At 47.9% G+C, this 24,051-nt stretch overlaps 1 protein-coding gene across 1 annotated transcript in view; it reads right to left on the bottom strand.

The window, feature by feature from the left end:
- cct7 (chaperonin containing TCP1, subunit 7 (eta)) overlaps positions 1-23,012 on the bottom strand; it is a 50,839-nt gene extending 27,827 nt beyond the window's left edge. Inside the window, exons 1-4 of the mRNA XM_085976111.1 lie at positions 22,909-23,012; positions 14,160-14,313; positions 10,273-10,379; positions 3,596-3,721 (exon numbers count right to left, since the gene is read on the bottom strand). Coding sequence (XP_085832237.1) covers positions 3,596-3,721; positions 10,273-10,379; positions 14,160-14,313; positions 22,909-22,914 — 393 coding nt within the window. The 5' untranslated portion in view covers positions 22,915-23,012. The remainder of the gene's footprint in view (positions 1-3,595; positions 3,722-10,272; positions 10,380-14,159; positions 14,314-22,908) is intronic.
- Positions 23,013-24,051: the final 1,039 nt, after the last annotated feature.

Below are 24,051 nucleotides of genomic sequence, written 5' to 3'. Positions count from 1 at the left end.
TCTAAACTCCAGTGTGTACATCCCTAAACTACATAGTCTCTCCTCATAGGTCATTCCCGCCATTCCTGGTATCAGCCTGGTGAATCGCCGCTGCACCCCCTCCATGGCAAGAACATCCTTCCTCAGATGAGGCGACCAAAACTGTACACAGTACTCGAGGTGTGGTCTCACCAGTGCCCTGTACAGCTGCAGCAAGGTATCCCTGTTCCTGTATTCTAACCCTTTTGCTATGAAGGCCAGCATACCGTTTGCCTTCTTGACCGCCTGTTGCACCTGCATGCTCGCCTTCAGTGACTGGTGTACAAGAACACCCAGGTCTCTCTGTACTTCCCCCTCTCCCAATCTATTGCCATTTAAATAATAATTTGCCCTCCCGTTCCTGCACCCAAGGTGGATAACTTCGCACTTGTCCACATTATAGTGCATCTGCCATTTATCCGCCCAATCGCCCAGTCTGTCCAAATCGCTCTGGAGCTTCCTGGTCTCTTCCTCTGAGCCCACCCCACCTCCTAGTTTAGTGTCGTCTGCAAATTTGGAAATGCTGCATCCGACTCCCTGATCCAGGTCATTAATGTAAATTGTGAACAGCTGGGGGCCCAGGACAGATCCCTGTGGTACCCCACTTGTTACTGCCTGCCATTCAGAAAATGAGCCGTTTATTCCAACTCTCTGTTTTCTATCTGACAGCCAGTTCCCTATCCACGCCAAAACTTTCCCCTTTATCCCATGAGCCTCAATTTTCCATGCTAATCTTTTATGTGGGACCTTATCGAAGGCCTTTTGGAAGTCCAGGTACACCACATCTACTGGCTCTCCCCCATCTATTCTACCAGTTACTCCCTCAAAAAATTCCAATAGATTAGTCAAGCACGATTTACCCTTTGTAAATCCATGTTGACTCTGTCCTATCCTGTCCCCATTTGCTAAGTGCTCCGCTATTTCATCCTTAATGATGGACTCCAGCATTTTGCCCACAACTGATGTAAGGCTTACAGGTCTGTAATTACCTGCTTTTTCCCTACCCCCCTTTTTGAATAGTGGGGTAACGTTAGCTACCCTCCAATCCATCGGCACTGTTCCCGAGTCTAATGAATTCTGAAAAATCATCCTTAGTGCATCCGCTATCTCTAGGGCCACCTCCTTCAGTACCCTAGGATGCATGTTATCAGGCCCTGGGGATTTGTCCACCTTCAATCCCTTTAGCTTCCTTAACACCATATCCTTAGAGATATTGATTTGCGTCAGTTCCTCCTTTGCCAATGTCCCTATTTTTCCCGATATCCCAGGGAGGTTTTTTGTGTCTTCCTTCGTAAAGACTGACCCAAAGTATGCATTTAGTTGATCTGCCATTTCCTTATTTCCCATTATATATTCCCCCGTATCTGACTGCAATGGACCAACTTTGGTTTTCACCAGTCTTTTCCTTTTGATATATTTATAAAAGCTTTTGGAGTTAGTTTTTATATTTTCCGCCAGCTTGTTTTCGTAAGCTATTTTGCCCCTCTTGATCATGCCCTTTGCCCTCCTTTGCTCTATCTTAAACTGTTCCCAATCTTCCGCTCTGGCGCTTTTTTTGGCTATTTTATACGCCCTATCTTTGGATTTTATGCTGTCTCTAATTTCCCCTGTTATCCACGGTTGAGTCACCTTTTTAGATTTCCTTTTATGCCAGATTGGTATAAACAATTTTTGCAATTTTGTCATTCTATCTTTAAATGTTTGCCATTGTTTATCTACCTCCAGTCCTCTCAGGAACGTTGTCCAATCAGACCTCTCAGTTCCCGTCTCATGGCATCATAATTCCCCTTGTTTAAATTCAGGACCTTAGTCTCTGAGTCAATTTCTTCGCTCTCCATTTCGAGTGAGAAATCGATCATGTTATGATCGCTCTGACCCAAGGGTCCCCGTACAACAAGATTACTGATTAGTCCCTTCTCATTGCACAGTACCCAGTCCAATATAGCCTGTTCCCGAGTTGGTTCCTCGACATATTGATCCAGATAACCATCCCTTAAACACTCAAGGAATTCCTCCTCCTCATTATTTTTACTGATTAGGCTAGTCCAATCTATATGTAAGTTAAAGTCACCTATGATGACAGCTGTGCTCTTATTGCACGCTTCTCTAATTTCCCTCGTGATGCCCTCCCTAACCTCTATTTTACTATTTGGAGGCCTATATACCACTCCTATTAATGTTTTTCGCCCCTCGCTATTTCTTAGCTCCACCCATATAGATTCTGTATTAACTGAGTTAATATCCTTCCTTTCAATTGCATTTATCCCCTCTTTTACTAGCAATGCTACCCCTCCTCCCTTTCTTTTTTGTCGATCCTTCCTAAATACTGAATACCCCTGTATGTTAAGCTCCCAGCCCTGCTCACCCTGCAACCATGTTTCCGTAATCCCAATTAGATCATAATTATTAACCTCTATTTCCACAGCTAATTCATCTACCTTGTTCCTGATGCTTCTCGCATTAAGGTATAAAACCCTCAGGCTTTTTTTATGCTCACATTTTTTATGAATTAGTTTAGAGGGTGGAGGATGGGAAACCGGCCTGGACAGCATTTGAATAGCTGAGCCTGGAGGTAACCAAGACATGGATGACGGTTTCAGCAGATGGGCTGACGCAGGGGCAGTGACGGGCCATGTTACGGAGGTGTAGGTAGGCGATCATGGTGACGAGGACATGAAGTTGGAAGCTCAGCTCAAGAACAAATAGGACGCAGAGTCCCCCCAGTCGCTCTCTCTCTCTCTCGCTCTTCCCCCCAGTCGCTCTCTCTCTCTCTCTTCCCCCCCAGTCTCTCTCTCTCTCTCTCTCTCTTCCCCCCCGTCTCTCTCTCTCTCTCTCTCTCTTCCCCCCCAGTCTCTCTCTCTCTCTCTCTCTCTCTCTCTTCCCCCCCGTCTCTCTCTCTCTCTCTCTTCCCCCCCAGTCTCTCTCTCTCTCTCTCTTCCCCCCCAGTCTCTCTCTCTCTCTCTCTCTCTCTCTCTTCCCCCCCAGTCTCCCTCTCTCTCTCTCTCTCTTCCTCCCCAGTCGCTCTCTCTCTCTCTTCCAACAACAACATGCAGGTACTGGCGCAGCTCGTCGCTCATGAACAGACATGGTGGTGAGGTAGAGCTGGGTGCCGTACACGCACATGTGCAACCTGACATCATGGTTTTAGGTGATTTGACCGAGGAGCAACATGTAGCTGAGACATTGGAGAGGCCAAGGATAGCTCCTGACGGGACTCCAGAGGTAACGGTGCAGTGGCGAGACCCATTGCAGGATATTCTCTATGACTGGAGAGGTGAGAGTGGAACCAGGCGAGGGCAGTCCCACCCAACTGGACAACGGAGGAGAGGTGATGGAGGAGGATGGTGTAGTCAACCGTGTCAAAGGCTCCAGAGAGGACGAGAAAGATGCGCAACGATAGTGAGCGGGTAAAGAAAGACACATGAATCATAAGCCAGTAAGTCGAGCGTCTGTCTGGGGGATTACTTTTCAGGAAACCGTATTAATGTTTCTTCATAGAGGCATCAGATAGCCGTGGGCATCCATTAAATTGCAGCCCTGCCCATTATGTTATAAAATAAATGAAGAGCCATATTACCAGCTGTGTGGCCGTACGGAAGGATCTAATGATAGTCTGGGGGTGAAGCCCCTCTTCCACGTAGGGTTTGATCTGTCTCAGAAATTCCGCAGCTAGTAGGGTAACGGAAGTGGTCCCATCGCCCACCTGGAATTACACAAAAAAAGTCAACATATTAACTTTATACACTTTTTAAACTTTATCCTTACAACTATTAAGCACTCGAGCTCATGTAAAAGGAGTGTCTGACCCACTGTCCCAGAGTGTGAAAGGACAGTGTGTGACTGATGCACTATCAACAACACCAAAGACTACGAGTTGAACTTATACGAAGTAGGCTTTTATAGACTAAGAACTGGAGCATGCCTCTGCTAGTGGATCCATCCTAAGAGCTCCTGGGGGAAGGGTGGTGAGTCACCTTTATACCCGGGCTTAGGGGTGGAGCCAGGGGCGGAGACATGCCCAGACCTGTACAGAGTTAACAGTGGTTTACCACATTCACCCCTCGTTTAAAAAAGAGTCCGGCGGGGTGAAGTGTTTCAAAGGTTCGTATACGAAAGTCTCTCCGGGGGTCTTGTCTGCCGTAATGATCTTCGTGGTGCCGGTTGCGGCGGTTCTTTGCCCGCGGCCGCTTCTCGCGTGGGACGGAGCACTGGCGTGTCGTCCTCTCGGGGTAGGGATGGCACCGGCATGTCGTCAGTTCGTGGTAGACACCCCGGTGGTGCGTCGTGGTGGTGGGTGGAGGTAGTGGATGGTGATCGATGGTGTTTCGGGTCGTACCTGAGGGTGCGAGGTCTCGAATTGAGACGGTGTCCTCCCGCCCGTCAGGATACGCCACATAGGCGTACTGTGGGTTGGCGTGGAGGAGGTGAACCTTTTCGACCAGGGGGTCCCGTCTTATGGCTCCTCACGTGTTTCCTGAGCAGGACGGGTCCCGGAGACGTCAGCCATGGCGGTAGTGATGTCCCCGAGGTGGATTTCCTGGGGAAGACGAACATCTTCTCGTGAGGGGTGGCGTTTGTGGCAGTACAGAGCAGTGATCGTATGGAGTGGAGCGCATCGGGGAGGACATCTTGCCAGTGGGAGATTGGGAGGCCCTTGGATTTTAGTGCGAGCATGGCGGTCTTCCACACCGTTGCGTTCTCCCTCTCTACCTGTCCGTTACCCCGGGGGTTGTAGCTGGTAGTCCTGCTCGTGGCTATGCCCTTCTCGAGCAGGTACTGGCGCAGCTCGTCGCTCATGAACGACGAGCCCCTGTCACTGTGGATGTAATTGGGGAAGCCAAATATGGCAAACAGGTCGTTGAGGCACCTGATGACTGTGGCGCTGGTCATGTCCGGGCAGGGGATGGCGAAGGGGAAACGGGAGTACTCGTCAATAATATTGAGGAAGTACGTGTTGCGGTCAGAGGAGGGAAGGGGCCCCTTGAAATCGACGCCGAGACGTTCGAAGGGGCGGCTGGCTTTAATCAGGTGTGCCCTGTCTGGCCTATAAAAATGCGGTTTGCATTCGGCACAGACCTGGCAGTTCCTGGTCATGGTCCTGACCTCCTCGATGGAGTAAGGCAGGTTGCGAGCTTTAATAAAATGGAAGAACCTGGTGACCCCCGGGTGGCAGAGATCATTGTGGAGGGTCCGTAGCCTATCGACTTGTGCGTTGGCACATGTCCCACGGGATAGGGCGTCTGGGGGCTCATTAAGTTTCCCGGGCCGGTATAAGATATCGTAGTTGTAGGTGGATAACTCGATCCTCCACCGCAATATCTTATCATTTTTGATTTTCCCCCTTTGTCTGTTGTTAAACATAAATGCTACTGACCGTTGGTCAGTGAGCAGGGTGAAACGTTTACCGGCCAGGTAATGCCTCCAGTGCCGTACAGCCTCCACTATCGCCTGGGCCTCCTTCTCGACTGAGGAGTGTCGAATTTCGGGGCCCTGGAGGGTCCGTGAAAAGGCCATGGGTCTCCCCGCCTAGTTAAGGGTTGCGGCTAGGGCGAAGTCGGGTGCATTGCTCTCCACTTGGAAAGGGATGGACACATCCACCGCGTGCATTGTGGCCTTCGCAATGTCCTCTTTTATGAGGGTGAAGGCCGCACGGGCCTCTGCCGTCAGGGGGAAGGAGGTTGACTTGATGAGGGGCCGGGCTTTGTCCGCATAGTTGGGCACCCACTGGGCGTAGTAAGAGAAGAACCCTAGGCATCTCTTCAGGGCTTTTAGGCAGTGGGGGAGGGGTAGTTCCAGGAGGGGGCGCATTCGGTCGGGGTCGGGGCCGATGACTCCGTTTTCCACCACGCAGCCAAGAATAGCGAGGCGCGTAACATACATTTTTCTCTGTTGTATGTCAGATTCAGCTGTTGGGCCGTACGGAGGAATTTTTCTAAGTTGGCGTCGTGGTCATGCCGGTCATGGCCACGCCGGTCATGGCCACAGATGGGGACGTTGTCTAGATAGGGGAAGGTGGCCTGCAGCGCGTTCTGGTCAACCATCCGGTCCATCTCCCTTTGGAAGACCGAGACCCCGTTGGTGACGCCGAAGGGGACTCGGAGGAAGTGGTAGAGGCGACCGTCAGCCTCGAAGGCCGTGTACTGGCGGTCCTCAGGCCTGATGGGGAGCTGGTGGTATGCCGACTTCAGATCAATCGTCGAGAATACCCGGTATTGTGCAGAAGTAGCATTTCTGGCCTCTGGTCATTGCTGCTGGCGGCTTGTGGCCTTACCGGGTCCCAAGATGGCTGCTCCCGTGACATCCACGTGGCCATCCGGTCAGGTGGGTAGGCGTCCATGTTCTGGAGGGCCACGTCTAACGAGTTAGCGAGGGCCACCGCCTTCAGGTCGAGCCCCCTCTGTTCCAGCAGCCTCTGCCGTGTATAGTTGGACCTGATGCCGGCTACGTAGGCGTCTCGGATCAGGTCTTCCGTGCATTCCTTGGCCGTCACCGCTTTGCAATTACATGCCCGGACGAGGAATCTCAGTGCCAGTAAATATTCGGCGCCCGATTCCCCGGGGCGCTGTTTTCGGGTAGCCAGGTGTCTGGCGTAGACCTCGTTAACAGGCCTCACGTATTGTTCCTTTAGCGTCGCGATGGTGGCCGCGTAAGTTGTGGCGTCTCGGATGATCGAGTAGGCTCGGTGGCTCACCCGTGAGTTCAAGACAAGCCGTTTCGCGTCATCTGTAGTGACGGTAGTGCTGGAGGCCTCCAGGAAGGCTTCGAAACAGCTCAGCCAGTGTTCAAAGTTATTGGCTGCATCTGCTGCTTGAGGATCCAGGTCTAAACGTTCCGGCTTCAAGATTTGCTCCATGTCGAAAATTTAGTCAATAAAATTGATGCACTATCAACAACACCGAAGACTACGAGTTGAACTTATACGAAGTAGGCTTTTATTGACTAAGAACTGGAGCATGCCTCTGCTAGTGGATCCATCCTAAGAGCTCCCGGGGGAAGGGTGGTGAGTCACCTTTATACCCGGGCTTAGGGGTGGAGCCAGGGGCGGAGACATGCCCGGACCTGTACAGAGTTAAAAGTGGTTTACCACACAGACATGTACAGAGTTAGCAGTGGTTTACCACAGTGACCCACTGTCCCAGAGTGTGAAAGGGCAGTGTGTGACCCACTGTCCCAGAGCGTGAAAGGACAGTGTGTGACCCACCGTCCCAGAGTGTGAAAGGACTGTGTGACCCACTGTCCCAGAGGGTGAAATGACTGTGTGTGATCCACTGTCCCAGAGTGTGACCCACTGTCCCAGAGTGTGAAAGGACAGTGTGTGACCCACTGCCCCAGAGTGTGAAAGGACAGTGTGTGGCCCACTGTCCCAGAGTGTGAAAGGACAGTGTGTGACCCACTGTCCCAGAGTGTGAAAGGACAGTGTGTGACCCACTGTCCCAGAGTGTGAAAGGACAGTGTGCGACCCACTGTCCCAGCGTGTGAAAGGACAGTGTGTGACCCACTGTCCCAGAGTGTGAAAGGATAGTGTGTGACCCACTGTCCCAGAGTGTGAAAGGACAGTGTCTGACCCACTGTCCCAGAGTTTGAATGGACAGTGTGTGACCCACTGTCCCAGAGTGTGAAAGGACAGTGTGTGACCCACTGTCCCAGAGTGTGAAAGGACAGTGTGTGACCCACTGTCCCAGAGTGTGAAAGGAGTGTGTGACCCACTGTCCCAGAGTGTGAAAGGACAGTGTGTGACCCACTGTCCCCGAGTGTGAAAGGACAGTATGTGACCCACTGTCCCTGAGTGTGAAAGGACAGTGTGTGACCCACTGTCCCAGACTGTGAAAGGACAGTGTGTGACAGGACAGTGTGTGACCCACTGTCCCAGAGTGTTAGGCAATGGCAAACATTTAAAGATCGCATGGATGAACTACAGAATTTGTTCATTCCTATTTGGCATAAAAATAAAACAAAAAAGATGACTCAACCGTGGCTAACAAGGGAAATTAGGGATAGCATAAGATCCAAGGAGAGGACATATAAATTGGCCAGAAAAAGCAGCAAACCTGAGGATTGGGAGCAGTTTAGGATTCAGCAAAAGAGGACAAAGGGATTAATTAAGAGGGGGAAAATAGAATATGAGAGTAAGCTTACAAGGAACATAAAAACTGACTGTAAAAGCTTCTATAGATATGTGAAGAGTAAAAGATTGCTGAAGTCAAGAGTAGGTCCCTTGCAGTCAGAATCAGGGGAATTTATAATGGGAAACAAGGAAATGGCAGACCAACTAAATCCATACTTTGGTTCTGTCTTCACAAAGGAGGACACAAATAACCTCCCAGAGATGTCGGGGAACATAGGGTCTGATGATAGGGAGGAACTGAAAGAAATCAGTATTTGTAGGGAAATGGTGTTTGGGAAATTGATGCGATTGAATGCCGATAAATCCCCAGGGCCTGATAATCTACATCCCAGGGTACTTAAGGAAGTGGCCCTAGAAATAGTAGATGCATTGCTGATCATCTTCCAACATTCGATGGAATCTGGAACAATACCCATGGATTGGAGGGTAGCTAATGTAACCCCACTATTTAAAAAAGGTGGTAGAGAGAAAACGGGGAATTATAGACCGGTAAGCCTGACATCGGTAGTGGGGAAAATGCTAGAGTCCATTATTAAAAGATGCAATAGCAGAGCACTTGGAAAACAGTGACAGGATCGGACAGTCAACATGGATTTACAAAAGGTAAATCATGCTCAACTAATCTACTGGAATTTTTTGAGGATGTAACTGGTAGAATAGATAAGGGAGAACCAGTGGATGTGGTGTATTTGGACTTTCAGAAGGCTTTCGATAAGGTCTCGCTAAGAGATTAGCGTGTAAAGTTAAAGCACATGGGATTGGGGGCAAGGTATTGACTTGAATAGAGAACTGGTTGGCAGACAGGAAGCAAGGAGTTGGAATAAACGGGTCTTTTTCCGAGTGGCAGGCAGTGACTAGTGGGGTACCGCAGGGATCGGTGCTAGGACCCCAACTATTCACAATATATATTAATGATCTAGACGAGGGAACTAGATGTAATGTCTCCAAGTTTGCAGACGACACAAAGCCGGGTGGGCGTGTGTGCTGTGAGGAGGATGCAGAGAAACTCCAGTATGATTTGGACAGGTTGGGTGATGCAATATAACGTGGATAAATGCGAGGTTATCCACATTGGTAGCAAAAACAGGAAGACAGATTATTATCTGAACGGCAATAGATTGGGAGAAAGGGAAGTGCAACGAGACCTGGGTTTCCTTGTGCACCAGTCGCTGAAGGTAAGCATGCAGGTGCAGCAGGCGGTTAAGAAGGCAAAAGGTATGTTGGCCTTCATAGCGAGAGGGTTCGAGTATAGGAGCAAGGATGTCTTGCTGCAGTTGTACAGGGCATTGGTGAGACCACACCTTGGGTATCGTGTGCAGTTTTGGTTGCCTTATCTGAGGAAGGATGTTCTTGCCATGGAGGGAGTGCAGCGAAGATTCACCAAACTGATACCTGGGATGGCAGGAATGACGTAGGGAGAGAGATTGGGTTGATTAGGCTTATATTTGCTAGAGTTTAGAAGAATGAGAGGGGATCTCATTGAAACTTATAAAATTCTAACAGGACTAGACAGACTAGATGCAGGAAGGATGTTCCCGATGGCGGGGGAGTCCAGAACCAGGGGGTCACAGTCTAAGGATAAGGGGTAAGCCATTTCAAACTGAGATGAGGAGGAATTTCTTCACCCAGAGAGTGGTGAACTTGTGGAATTCTCTACCACAGAAGGCAGTTGAGGCCAATTCATTAAATATATTCAAGAAGGAGTTAGATATATTTCTTAAGGTTAAAGGGATCAAGGGATATGGGGACAAAGCAAGGACAGGGTACTGAATTTGGATGATCAGCCATGATCGCATTAAATGGAGGAACAGGCTCGAGGGGCCGAATGGCCTACTCCTGCTCCTATCTTCTATGTTTCTATGTGTGACCCACTGTCCCAGAGTGTGAAAGGACAGCGTCTGACCCACTGTCCCAGAGTGTGAAAGGACAGTGTGTGACCCACTGTCCCAGAGTGTGAAAGGACAGTGTGTGATGCACTGTCCCAGAGTGTGAAAGGGCAGTGTGTGACCCACTGTCCCAGAGTGTGAAAGGACAGTGTGTGACCCACTGTCCCAGAGTGTGAAAGGACAGTGTGTGACCTGCTGTATCACTTGGAAAAGAGGAAATAAAAGTGCATTCATTCACTTTACCTCAGCATCTTGTGATTTTGCGATGTCCACAAGGGTTTTTGCAGCTGGGTGAACGACATCGAGAAGGTTCAAGATGGTGGCCCCATCGTTGGAAACGGTAGCTTTCCCTAAAAAAAATCACAACACATGGTTAAACGTGGGAGTATGTAATGCATCAGAGACCCTTCCAACTGTCTAGTACGCAGCACCCAGTCACACAGAGCAGAAGGTGCCATGCTCAATCCTCGCTCTATGTTGGATTAGCTGGGCAGTATTGGAAGCACAACTGACATCAGCAGCCTGCACTGTACCGAGGGCAGGGGGGGGAGGTGGGGGTTATCTGAATCAGTTCCCACTCCTAATTGTATTGGGTGCTCCCTGCTGCAAAGTCTATGTGCGGATGTCACTTGGGAACGGCACTGTGTCCAGCAGTGATGACTCTCATGGTCAAACAGCTTGCAACATCACCATCCACGAAAAATGGCTACAGTAGCAAGGGGTGCCGGCAAATGGTAGGATTATATAGGGGGGGACTAATGAGCATTTAAATTTTCAAAATTAAAATTAGCACAGCGTCTGGGGCAACGGTTATTTAAAACCACAGTAACCAATGTTCCCCCCAATTGTTTTTTCCGCGCACGATCCCTTTAAATTTGCACAGCGACTGCCAACGTTCCCTTTAAGCTGCGCGGTCGCGCAGCACTCTGCAGGTCCTGCGCAGCCGGCTTTTAAATAGAAAAACCGCGCATGTGCAAAATTTTGAATGGCCTGCACAGACCGTTAAAGGAGCCGTGTGGACCAAAACAAAATTCGAGGGAAGACTGACGGCCGCACACATTCAGTATCGTCCATCAGCAACAGCTTGCGAGCGACCTGCGCGAGACCTCCCGATTGGGGCAACATTGGCAGTAACCACACCACACACTTTATAATGTGCCGCAGTCTATTCAACAGCCTGAAACATAGAAACCTAGAAGATAGGAGCAGGAGTAGACGATTCGGCCCCTCGAGCCTGCTCCGCCATTCAATGCGATCATGGCTGATCATCCAGATTCAGTACCCTGTCCCTGCTTTCTCCCCATATCCCTTGATCCCTTTAGCCTTAAGAAATATATCTAACTCCTTCTTGAACATATTTAATGAATTGGCCTCAACTGCCTTCTGTGGTAGAGAATTCCACAGGTTCACCACTCTCTGGGTGAAGAAATTCCTCATCTCATCTTAGACCTAAATGGCTTACCCCTTATCCTTAGGCTGTGACCCCTGGTTCTGGACTCCCCCGCCATCAGGAACATCCTTCCTGCATCTAGTCTGTCTAGTCATGTTAGAATTTTATAAGTTTCAATGAGATCCCCTCTCATTCTTCTGAACTCCAGCGAGCATAAGCCCAATCGACCCAATCTCTCCTCATACGTCATTCCTGCCATCCCAGGTACCAGCCTGGTGAATCTTCGTTGCACTCCCTCCATGGCAAGAACATCCTTCCTCAGATAAGGCAACCAAAACTGCACACAATATTCAAAATGTGGTCTCACCAATGCCCTGTACAACTGCAGCAAGGCATCCTTGTTCCTGTACTCAAACCCTCTCGCTACGAAGGCCAACATACCATTTGCCTTCTTAATCGCTTGCTGCACCTGCATGCTTACCTTCAGCAACTGGTGCATAAGGACACCCAGGTCTCGCTGCACTTCCCCTTCTCCCAAACTATTGCCATTCAGATAATAATCTGCCTTCCTGTTTTTGACACCAAAGTGGATAACCTCACATTTATCCACGTTATATTGCATCTGCCATGCTTCTGCCCAATCACCCAACCTGTCCAAATCATACTGGAGTTTCTCGGCATCCTCCTCACAGCACACTTGTCCACCCAGCTTTGTGTTGTCTGCAAATTTGGAAATATTATATCTAGTTCCCTCATCTAGATCATTAATATATATTGTGAATAGCTGGGGTCCTAGCACCGATCCCTGCGGTAGTCCACTAGTCACTGCCTGCCACGCGGAAAAAGACCCGTTTATTCCAATTGTTTGCTTTCTGTCTGCCAACCAGTTCTCTATCCAAGTCAATACCTTGCCCCCAATCCCATGTGCCTTAACTTTACATGCTAATCTCTTATGCGGGACCTTATCGAAAGCCTTCTGAAAGTCCAAATACACCACATCCACTGGTTCTCCCTTATCTATTTTACCAGTTACATCCTCAAAAAATTCCAGTAGATTAGTCAAGCACGATTTACCTTTTGTAAATCCATGTTGACTTTGTCCGATCCTGTCACTGTTTTCCAAGTGCTCTGCTATTACATCTTTTATATAATGGACTCTAGCATTTTCCCCACTACCGATGTCAGGCTTACCGGTCTATAATTCCCCGTTTTCTCTCTACCACCTTTTTTGAATAGTGGGGTAACATTAGCTACTATGGGTACTGTTCCAGAGTCTATCGAATGTTGGAAGATGACCAGCAATGCATCTACTATTTCTAGGGCCACTTCCTTAAGTACCCTAGGATGTAGATTATCAGGCCCTGGGGATTTATCAGCCTTCAATCGCATCAATTTCCCAAACACCATTTCCCTACAAATATTGATTTCTTTCAGTTCCTCCTTTTCATCAGACCCTATGTTCCCCGACATCTCTGGGAGGTTATTTGTGTCCTCCTTTGTGAAGACAGAACCAAAATATACATTTAATTGGTCGGCGATTTCTTTGTTCCCCATTATAAATTCCCCTGATTCTGACTGCAAGGGACCTATGCTTGGCTTCACCAATCTTTTTCTCTTCACATATCTATAAAAGCTTTTACGGTCAGTTTTTATGTTCCCCGCATGCTTACTCTCATACTCTATTTTCCCCTTCTTAATTAACCCCTTTGTCTTCCTTTGTTGAATCCTAAACTGCTCCCAATCCTCAGGTTTACTGCTTTGTCTGGCCAATTTATATGTCCTCTCCTTGGATCTTATGCTATCCCTAATTTCCCTCGTTAGCCACGGTTGAGTCACCTTTATTGTTTTATTTTTATGCCAAACTGGGATGAACAAATTCTGTAGTTCATCCATGCGGTCTTTGAATGTTTGCCGTTGCCTATCCACCGTCAACCCTTTGAGTGACATTCCCCAATCAATCCTATCCAACTCTCGCCTCATACCATCGTAGTTTCCTTTATTTAAATTCAGGACCCTAGTCTCGGAGTCAACTACTTCACTCTCCATCTTAATGAAGAATTCTATCATATTATGATCGCTCTGACCCAAGGGGCCTCGTACAACATAATCCTTTCTCATTACATAATACCCAGTCTAAGATGGCCTGATCTCTAGTTGGTTCCTCGACATATTGGTCCAGGAAACCATCCCGTATACACTCCAGGAATTCCTCCTCCACAGTATTGTTACTAATTTGGTTAGCCCAATCTATATGCAGATTAATGTCACCTATGATAACTGCTGTGCCCTTATTGCACGCTTCTCTAATTTCCCTTTTAATGCCATCCCCAACCTCAGCATTACTGTTTGGGGGTCTATATACCACTCCCACTAACGTTTTCTGCCCCTTGGTATTTCTCAGTTCTACCCATACAGATTCCACATCATCAGAGCTAATATCCTTCCTTACAATTGTGTTAATCCCCTCTTTAACCAGCAATGCTACCCCACCTCCTTTTCCTTTTTGCCTATCTTTCCTGAATATTGAATACCTCTGGATGTCGAGTTCCCAGCCTTGGCCACCCTGGAGCCATGTTTCCGTAATCCCAATCATACCCACATATATCACAATGAAATATAAATAAAAAAGCAATCTGGGGCAGCTACTCAGCACCTTTTGAAAATATTTACCCTTCTGATGTTACACCCCTTTGTAGTGGAGAAGATAGAAATATCAGGACAAAGTGTCCAGTGCCCCTACCTCTGTCATCCACAATGAGTTTGTCCATCCCACGTGGCCCCAGCGTGGTACGAACGGCCTCAGCGATAACTTGGCAGGCATTAATGTTACTGACCAACTGTGGAGTCCCTTGGGAAGTGTCTGTCCCCTCCTTGAGGAGAATAACTGGTGTGGACTAGGAAAGAAAAGCAAATTTAGATTGAATCCATTAATAATTGGATGCCATGGTTTTAATGAGTCACCTTTTGAAGACTAAAGTCCAGAGTACAAAATGCCACCAAAGTTGAAAAGATTAGAAGACAGTGTGTCAGCCGTGGCTCAGTGGGTAGCATGTTCTCCTCCGAGTCAGAAGGTTGTGGGTTCAAGTCCCATTGCAGAGACTTGAGCACAAAAATCCAGGCTGACGCTCCAGTGCAGTGCTGAGGAAGAGCTGCACTGTCAGAGGTGATGTCTTTCAGGTGAGACCTTAAAACCGAGGCCTCATCTGCCTACCTAGTCCCACGGCACTATATCGAAGAGGAGCAGGGGAGTTCTCCCCGGTGTCCTGGGGCCAATATTTATTCCTCAATCAACATCACTAAAACCAGATTATCTGGTCATTATCACATTGCTGTGTGTGGGAGCTTGCTGTGCGCAAATGGGCTGCCACGTTTCCTAAATTACAACACTTCTGTGGTCATGAAAGGCAATATATAAATTAAAATCCTTCTTTCTTTAACAGCGTAAACCAAGAAATTGGTAATGGAATCATAGAATGTTATAGTAAAGGAGGTCATTTGGCCCATTGTGCCTCTGCTGACTTTCTGAAAGAGCTATCCACTTTCGCCCATCCTGCTGCCCAATTCTTTTAAACTTTTCTTAAAATATTTATCCACTCCTGTTATAAAAACCATTATGGATTCCGCTTCCACCAGTGTTTCGTTCTGTCCTGACAACCCACTGTGTAAAATCTGTTCCCTAGTTACCGACTCACAGGGGAGTGAAATTAATTTTGCTCTATTTCATAGAATGATACAGCACAGAGGGAGGCCATTTGGCCTGTCATGCTTGTGCCAGCTCTTTGAAAGAGCTATCCCAATTCGTCCCACGCCCCCCTGCTCTTTCCCCATAGCCCTGCAAATGTCTTCCCTTCAAGTATTGACCCAATTCCCAATTTTGGAAGTTCCTATTGAATCTTCTTCCACCACCCTGTCAGGCAGCGCATTCCAGATCACAATAACTCGCTGCGTAAAATAATGTTCCCTCGTCTCCCCTCTGGTTCTTTTGCCAATCACCTTTAATCTGTGTCCTCTGGTTACCGACCCTCCTGCCACTGGAAACAGTTTCTCCTTATTTACTCTATCAAAACCATTCATGATTCTGAACACCTCTATCAAATCTCCTCAGAACCTTCTCTGCTCCAAGGAGAACAACCCCAGCTTCTCCAGTATCTGCACATAACTGAAGTCCCTGATACCACTCTAGTAAATCTCCTCTGCACCCTCAAGGCCTTGACATCCTTCCTAAAGTGCGGTGCGCAGAATTGAACACAATTCGCTAGCTGATGCCAACCAGTGTTTTATAAAGGTTTAGCATAACTTCCTTGCTTTTGTATTCTATTAAGAAAGCCAAGGATCCCATATGCTTTCTCCCTTCTCAACTTGTCCTGCCACCTTCAAAGGTTTGTGTGTACACCCCCTAGGTCTTTCTGTTCCTGCATCCACTTTAAAATTGAACCAGTTAGTTCATATTGCCTCGCCTCATTCTTGCTATCAAAATGTATTACTTCATACTCTGTTAAATTTCATCTGCCATGTCTGTTACTATCCTCCCCATTGTTTACAACATTTTTGAGTTTTGTATCATCTGCAAACTTTGAAATCATACCTGTATAATTCTTTAAAAAAAATCTACAAGATCAATTTCTACATTCAGAATCGAAGTCTGCACTCTCACTCCAGGGTTCCTCATCACTAACTGCTTCATTCAGGTCCTTCGGTAAAAAGGTGTGTCTGTTGCAAAGCTGATTGAAGTGACAGATCAGCGCAGGCCGACCCATCCACCCTCACAGCCTGGTCCTTTAACGGTTCAGCTCTCTCAGGGGTACAACTGAAGGGCTACCTACAGCCCACATCATTCTTCCCTCCATCACCACCAAAAACAGATTAGCCAGTCCTTCACCCCATTCCCGTTTGTGGGATCTTGCTGTGTGCAAAAGGGGTGCCTGCACTAGGACAAGTATAAGCTGATCAGGGATTTGTGATGGGTGGGTCAGTATGATTAATCTAGCTGAAGTCACCCCAAAGGGAACAGTATGAAGACACGTACGACGACGACCAACATGGTGGATAAGGGAGTGTCTATGGATGTTGTCTATATGGACTTTCAGAAGGCATTTTATAAGATTCCACACGAGAGATTAGCAAAAATAAGTTTGCATGGAATTGGAGGTTACATGGCTTGGTAATTGTTGGGATAGGAGCCACAGAAAGGATCAAGGAAATGTTCTCTGATTGGTGGGATGTGGCAAGTGGTCTTCCCCAGGGATCTACTGGAGCCTCAGTTGTTCATCATAGGTATCAATGACTTGGATGGAGGCACAGAGTTACATATCTCAGTTAGGAGGCACAGTAAGTTGCATGGATGGAAACAGGCAGCTGCGAAGGGACATAGACAGAGTAAGAAGATAGCAGATGGAGTTCAATGTGGAGTAGTGTGAGGGCACATCCATTTTGGATCAAGACAGACAAATCGGGAGTATTTTCTTGACGGTGCGTAACTAGGAACTGTGGAAGAGCAAAGGGATTTGGGTGTCCATGTCCACAAATCACTAAAGGCGAGTGCACAGGTACGAATGTTAACTTTTAACTTAAGGAGGCTGGAATACAAAAGTGAGGAAGTAAGTCATGCCTTCCACTGCGCAGAGCCTAGCTGGAATACTACCTTCAGTTCTGGGCACCATACCCTAGGAAGGAGATATTGGCCTCTGAGGAGGTACCGTGCTGATTCGCCAGAATGATCCCAGGGCTTAGAGGGACAAATCATGAGGACAGCTTGTATAAACATGGTTGTATTCTCTTCAGTTTAGCAGGATGAAGGGGGATCTAATTGAGGTGTTTAAAATGATAAATGGGTTCGGTAGGGTAGAGAGAAACTATTTCCTCTGGTGAGAATACCAGCACAAGGGAGCATAATCGTAAAATGAGAGCCAGGCCGCTCAGGAGAGAAATCAGGAAGCACTCTGTCCACGCAAAGGGTAGTGGAAATCTGGAACTGTCTCCGCCAAAAGGCTGAGGGTGCTGGGTCAATTGAAAATGTCAAGACTAAGATATAGATATTTGTTAGGTAAGGATATCAATGAATAGAGATCAAAGGTGGGTAAATGAAATTGTGATACAGATCACCATGATTTAATTGAATGACAGAACAGGTTTGAGGGGCTATTACAGAAACGTGGCTCAAGGGCGGCCAAGACTGGGAACTCAACATCTAGGGGTATTCGATATTCAGGAAAGATAGGCAAAAAGGAAAGGGAGCTGGGGTAGCATTACTGGTTAAAGGGGGGATTAATACAATTGTAATGAAGGATATTAGCTCTGATGATGTGGAATCTGTATGGGTAGAATTGAGAAATACTAAGGGGAAAAAAACATTAGTGGGAGTGGTATAGAGACCTCCAAACAGTAAGGCGGAGGTTGGAGATGGCATTAAAAGGGAAATTAAAGAAGCGTGCAATAAGGGCACAGCAGTCATCATGGGTGACTTTAACCTACATATAGATTGGGCTAACCAAATTAGTAACAATACTGTGGAGGAGGAATTCCTGGAGTGTTTACGGGATGGTTTCCTGGACCAATATGTCGAGGAACCAACCAGAGATCAGGCCATCTTAGACTGGGTATTATGCAACGAGAAAGGATTAATTAGCAATCTTGTTGTACGAGGCCCCTTGGGTCGGAGCGATCATAATATGATCGAATTCTTCATTAAGATGGAGAATGAAGTAGTTGACTCAGAGACAGGGGTCCTCAATTTAAATAAAGGAAACTACGATGGTCTGAGGAGCGAGTTGGGCAGGATTGAGTGGGGAATGGGCTCAAAGGGTTGACGGTGGATAGGCAATGGCAAACATTCAAAGACCGAATGGATGAGCTACAGAATTTGTTCATCCCAGTTTGGCATAAAAATAAAACAAAAAAGGTGACTCAACCGTGGCTAACAAGGGAAATTAGGGATAGCATAAGATCCAAGGAGAGGACATATAAATTGGCCAGAAAAAGCAATAATCCTAAGGATTGGGAGCAGTTTAGGAGTCAACAAAGGAGGACAAAGGGATTAATTAAGAAAGGGAAAATAGAATATGAGAGTAAGCTTGCAGGGAACATAAAAACTGACTGTAAAAGCTTTTATAGATATGTGAAGAGAAAAAGATTAGTGAAGTCAAGCGTAGGTCCCTTGCAGTCAGAACCGGGGGAATTTATAATGGGAAACAAGGAAATGGCAGACCAACTAAATGCATACTTTGGTTCTGTCTTCACAAAGGAGGACACAAATAACCTCCCAGAGATGCCGGGGAACATAGGGTCTGATGAAAGCGAGGAACTGAAAGAAATCAGTATTTGTAGGAAAATGGTGTTAGGAAAATTGATGGGACTGAAGGCCGATAAATCCCCAGGGCCTGATGGTCTACATCCCAGGGTACTTAAGGAAGTGGCCCTAGAGATAGTAGATGCACTACTGATCATCTTCCAGAACTCGATAGACTCTGGAACGGTACCCATGGATTGGAGGGTAGCTAATGTTACCCCACTATTCAAAAAAGGTGGTAGAGAAAAGGTGGGGAATTATAGACCGGTAAGCCTGACATCGGTAGTGGGGAAAATGCTAGAGTCTATTATAAAAGATGTAATAGCCGAGCACTTGGAAAGCAGTGACAGGATCGGACAAAGTCAACATAGATTTACAAAAGGTAAATCATGCTCGACTAATCTACTGGAATTTTTTGAGGATGTAACTGGTAAAATAGATAAGGGAGAACCAGTGGATGTGGTGTATTTGGACTTTCAGAAGGCTGTCGATAAGGTCCCACACAAGAGATTAGCGTGCAAAATTAAGGCACATGGGATTGGGGGCAAGGTATTGACTTGGATAGAGAACTGGTTGGCGGACAGAAAGCAAAGAGTTGGAATAAACGGGTCTTTTTCCGAGTGGCAGGCAGTGACTAGTGGAGTACTGCAAGGATTGGTCCTAGGACCCCAGCTGTTCACAATATATATTAATGATCTGGATGAGGGAATTGGATGTAATATCTCCAAATTTGCAGATGACACAAAGCTGGGCGGGAGGGTAAGCTGCGAGGAGGATGTCGGGAAAATCCAGTACGATTTGGACAGGTTGGGTGATTGGGCAGAAACATGGCAAATGCACTATAATGTGGATAAATGTGAGGTTATCCACTTTGGTGGCAAAAACAGGAAGGCAGATTATTTGAATGGCAATAGATTGGGAGAAGGGGAAGTGCAAAGAGACCTGGGTGTCCTTGTGCACCAGTCGCTGAAGGTAAGCATGCAGGTGCAGCAGGCGGTTAAGAAGGCAAATGGTATGTTGGCCTTCGTAGCAAGAGGGTTCGAGTACAGGAACAAGGATGTCTTGCTACAGTTGTACAGGGCCTTGGTGAGACCGCATCTTGAGTATTGTGTGCAGTTTTGGTCACCATACCTGAGGAAGGACGTTCTTGCCATGGAGGGAGTGCAGCGAAGATTCACCAGGCTGATACCTGGGATGGCAGGAATGACGTATGAGGAGAGATTGTGTCGATTGGGCTTATACTCACTGGAGTTTAGAAGATTGAGAGGGGATCTCATCGAGACCTATAAAATTCTGTCAGGTCTGGACAGACTAGATGCAGGAAGGATGTTTCTGATGGCTGGGGAGTCCAGAACCAGGGGTCATAGTCTAAGGATAAGGGGTAAGCCATTTAGGACTGAAATGAGGAGGATTTCTTCACCCAGAGAGTGGTGAACCTGTGCAATTCTCTGCCACAGAGGGCGGTGGAGGCCAGTTCATTAAATATATTCAAGAAAGAGTTGGATATGTTTCTTGAGGCTGAAGGGATCAAGGGGTATGGGGAAAAGGCAGGGACAGGATACTGAGTTTGGATGATCAGCCATGATCACATTGAATGGCGGAGCAGGCTCGAAGGGCCGAATGGCCTACTCCTGCTCCTATCTTCTATGTTTCTATGAATGGCCTCCTCCTGTTCCTATGTTCCATTGAGGAATCGACAGAAATGAGCCAAGTGCCTCAGCCTACGCTTTCTACCACCTTTATGGTTGGTTTGTTTGATTGGGCCACAAAAATACATACAAAATCACAGTAATGAACATATAGAAGAATCATACAGCACAGAATGAAAGAACTATCCAATTAGTCCCACCCCCACTCTTTCCCCACAGCCCTGTGAATTTTTCCCTTTCAACTATTTATCCAATTCTCTTAGAAAATGATTGAATCTGCTTCCACCGCCCTTTCAGACAGTGCATTCCAGATCGTAACAAATCACTATACAAAAAAAACGTTCCGCTCCCCTCTGGCTTCATTTGTCAATTATCTTAAATCTGTGTCCCCTGGTCACCTAGCCAGTGGGAACAGTTTTCCTTATCTACTCTATCAAAAGTCACCCTCTATCCCCTCCAAGTCACACACCATCCTGACTTGGAAATATATTCACTGTTCCTTCATCGTCGCTGGGTCAAAACCCTGGAACTCCCTCCCTAACAGCGCTGTGGGAGCACCTTCACCACACGGACTGCAGCGGTTCAAGAAGGCGACTCACCACCACCTTCTCGAGGGCAACTAGGGATGGGCAATAAATGCTGGCCTTGCCAGCGGACGCCCACATCCCATGAACGAATAAAAAACACTTCATAAATCTCCTCTGAACCGTCTTTGCTCCAAGAAGAACAATCCCAGCTTCTCTGATCTCTCCACATTACTGAATTCCCTCATCTCTGGTACCAGTCTGGATATCCTTTTGAAAGTTAACCACACCATAACAAAGGAAGAACTTTATATAGTAGCATATCTGATCTCTCAGAAATATCCCAAAGCACTGAACGTAAATCAAATTCTTTTTGAATTGGAGTCAATGATGTCATAAAAGCAAATGCTGCAAAACAGAATGTTCATTTCTACAGCACCTTTCACAACCTCAGGACATGGAGCACTTTACAGCCAATGAAGTCCTTCTGAATTGGAGTTACTTCTGTAAGACAGACAACTAATACAGAGGGAGATCCCACAAACAGCAAGGAGATAACCAGTGAACTTATTTTAGTGATGGTGGTTGAGGGATAAATATTGGCCAGAACACTGGGGTGAACTCCCCTGCTCTTCTACATAATAGTGTCGCGGGATCTTTTACATCCACCTGAGACCTCAGACGGGGGCCTCGGTTTAACGTCTCATCCAAAAGACGGCACCTCCGACAGTGCAGGGCTCCCTCAGTACTGCACTGGGAGTGTCAGCCTGAATTATGGGCTCAAATGTTCTATTCGTCTCAACCTGTCTCAGTGTGTTGCCAATGAGCCAAACTAAACCTAAATGGGTTAAGATAGATTTTTCTGGCTTGTTCTAGAAAGCCAAGGGCTAATCTAAAGTTGGATTTCTCAACCTCAGGACGTCCCAAAGCGCTTTACAGCCAATGAAGTACTCTTTGAAGTGTAGTTACTGTTGTAATGTAGGAAACGTGCCAGGCAATTTGTGCACAGCAAGCTCCCACAAACAGCAATGTGGTAATGACGAGATCATGTTTTAAATGTTGACTGAGGTATAAATATTGACCCAGGACACCGGGGATAAATCTTCAAAATAGTTCCATGGGATCTTTTATGTTATTTATCCCTCAATCAACATTGCTGAAAAACAGATTATCTGGTCATTATCACTTGCTCTTTGTGGGAGCTTGCTGTGCGCAAACTGGCTGCTGTTTTTCCTACATTACAACAGTGACTACACTTCAAAAAGTACTTCATTGGCTGTAAAGCGCTTTGAGACATGCGGTGGTCATGACAGGTGCTATATAAATGTAAGTCTTTCTTTCCACCCGAGAGGACAGACAGGGCGTCAGTTTAACGTCTCATCCGAAAGACTGCACCTCTGACAGTGCGGCGCTCCCTCAGTACCGCCCCTCCGACAGTGCGGCGCTCCCTCAGTACTGCCCCTCCGACAGTGCGGCGCTCCCTCAGTACTGCCCCTCCGACAGTGCGGCGCTCCCTCAGTACTACCCCTCCGACAGTGCGGCGCTCCCTCAGTACCGCCCCTCCGACAGTGCGGCGCTCCCTCAGTACTGCCCCTCCGACAGTGCGGCGCTCCCTCAGTACTGCTCCTCCGACAGTGCGGCGCTCCCTCAGTACTGCACTGGTGTCCCTGGAGCGGGCCTTGATGGGCAGAGCCTGGGACCCCCCCCCCGGGCCTTGATGGGCAGAGCCTGGGACTCCCCCCAAACCCCACCACAGACCGGGCGCTGGGCTCCGCCTCATGGTCACCGCCCATGGGCCATCCTCGGGGCTCACCGCCTCGCACCGCCCGTTAAATAGGCCCGCGGCCATCGACCGCTCGCCCAACACACGGGCCAAAAAGAGAACAACCAACAGCGAATCCCCTCCCCTCTTAATATCGGCTTCATCCGCAAGCTCGCCCCCTCCCCGATACGCCCGGCGCCCCATTTCGACGCTGACGCCAGCCTTAGCGGGCGGATGGCGCCGGATTGCCGCCCGCCGCCTTCACCCACCATCATCCTGCCGACCTTCTTCCAGCCGCCGCGCTGCCCGAACCTTCCAGCAACTCTCCTGCGTGCTGACGTCACGCGTCACGCGTCACTGCGCGGCGGCTGGCGGCCCTGGCAACGGTGGACGCTGCCGTGCCAGCAACAAAGATGGCGTCCCTACACTGCAGAGTAGGGATCAGTGTACTGGCATTAGGGACCTGTACACTGAGTCATACAGCACAGAAAGAGGCCCTTTGGCCCATCGTGTCTGCGCCGGCCCATCAAGTCCTGTCTATTCCAATCCCATTTTCCAGCACTTGGTCCGTAGCCTTGTATGCTATGGCGTTTCAAGTGCTCATCTAAATGCTTCTTTAATGCTGTGGGGGTTCCTGCCTCTACCAGCCTTTCAGGCCGTGAGTTCCAAATTCCAACCACCCTCATGATATCAAGGAACGGCTGAGCGCACTGGATACAGCAAAGGCTGTGGGCCCCGACAACATCCCGGCTTTCTTGCTGAAGACTTGTGCTCCAGAACTAGCCGCGCCTCTAGCCAAGCTGTTCCAGTACAGCTACAACATTGGCATCTATCCGACAATGCGAAAAACTGCCCATGTATGTCCTGTCCACAAAAAGCAGGACAAATCCAACCCGGCCAATTACCGCCCCACCAGTCTACTCTCAAACATCAGCAAAGTGATGGAATATGTAATCGACTGTGCTATCACGCGGCACTTACTCACCAATAACCTGCTCACTGATGCCCAGTTTGGGTTCCGCCAGGACCACTCTGCTCCCGACCTCATTGCTGCCTTGGTCCAAACTTGGACAAAGGAACTGAATTCCAGAGGTGATGTGAGAGTGACTGCCCTTGACATCAAGGTAGCATTTGACCGAGTGTGACAACAAGGAGCCCGAGTAAAATTGAAGTCAGTGGGAATCGGGGGGGAAATTCTCCACTGGCTGGCATCATACCTAGCACAAAGGAAGATGGTTGTGGTAGAGTGAGGGATATGCCAGGCCATGAGGTTACAGATTGTGCTAGAATACAATTCTGCTGCTGCTGATGGCCCACAGCACCTCATGGATGCCCAGTTTTGAGCTGCTAGATCTGTTCTAAATCTATCCCATTTAGCACGGTGGTAGTGCCACACAATTTTTACAATTACA

The sequence above is a fragment of the Somniosus microcephalus genome, chromosome 2 (genome assembly GCF_052327205.1).
Source record: "Somniosus microcephalus isolate GS21.2 chromosome 2, FLI_Smic_1.0, whole genome shotgun sequence".
Classification (NCBI taxonomy): Eukaryota; Metazoa; Chordata; class Chondrichthyes; order Squaliformes; family Somniosidae; genus Somniosus; species Somniosus microcephalus.
The sequence above is the reverse complement of the archived record's forward strand: the minus strand, read 5'-3'. Positions and strand labels throughout refer to the sequence as shown.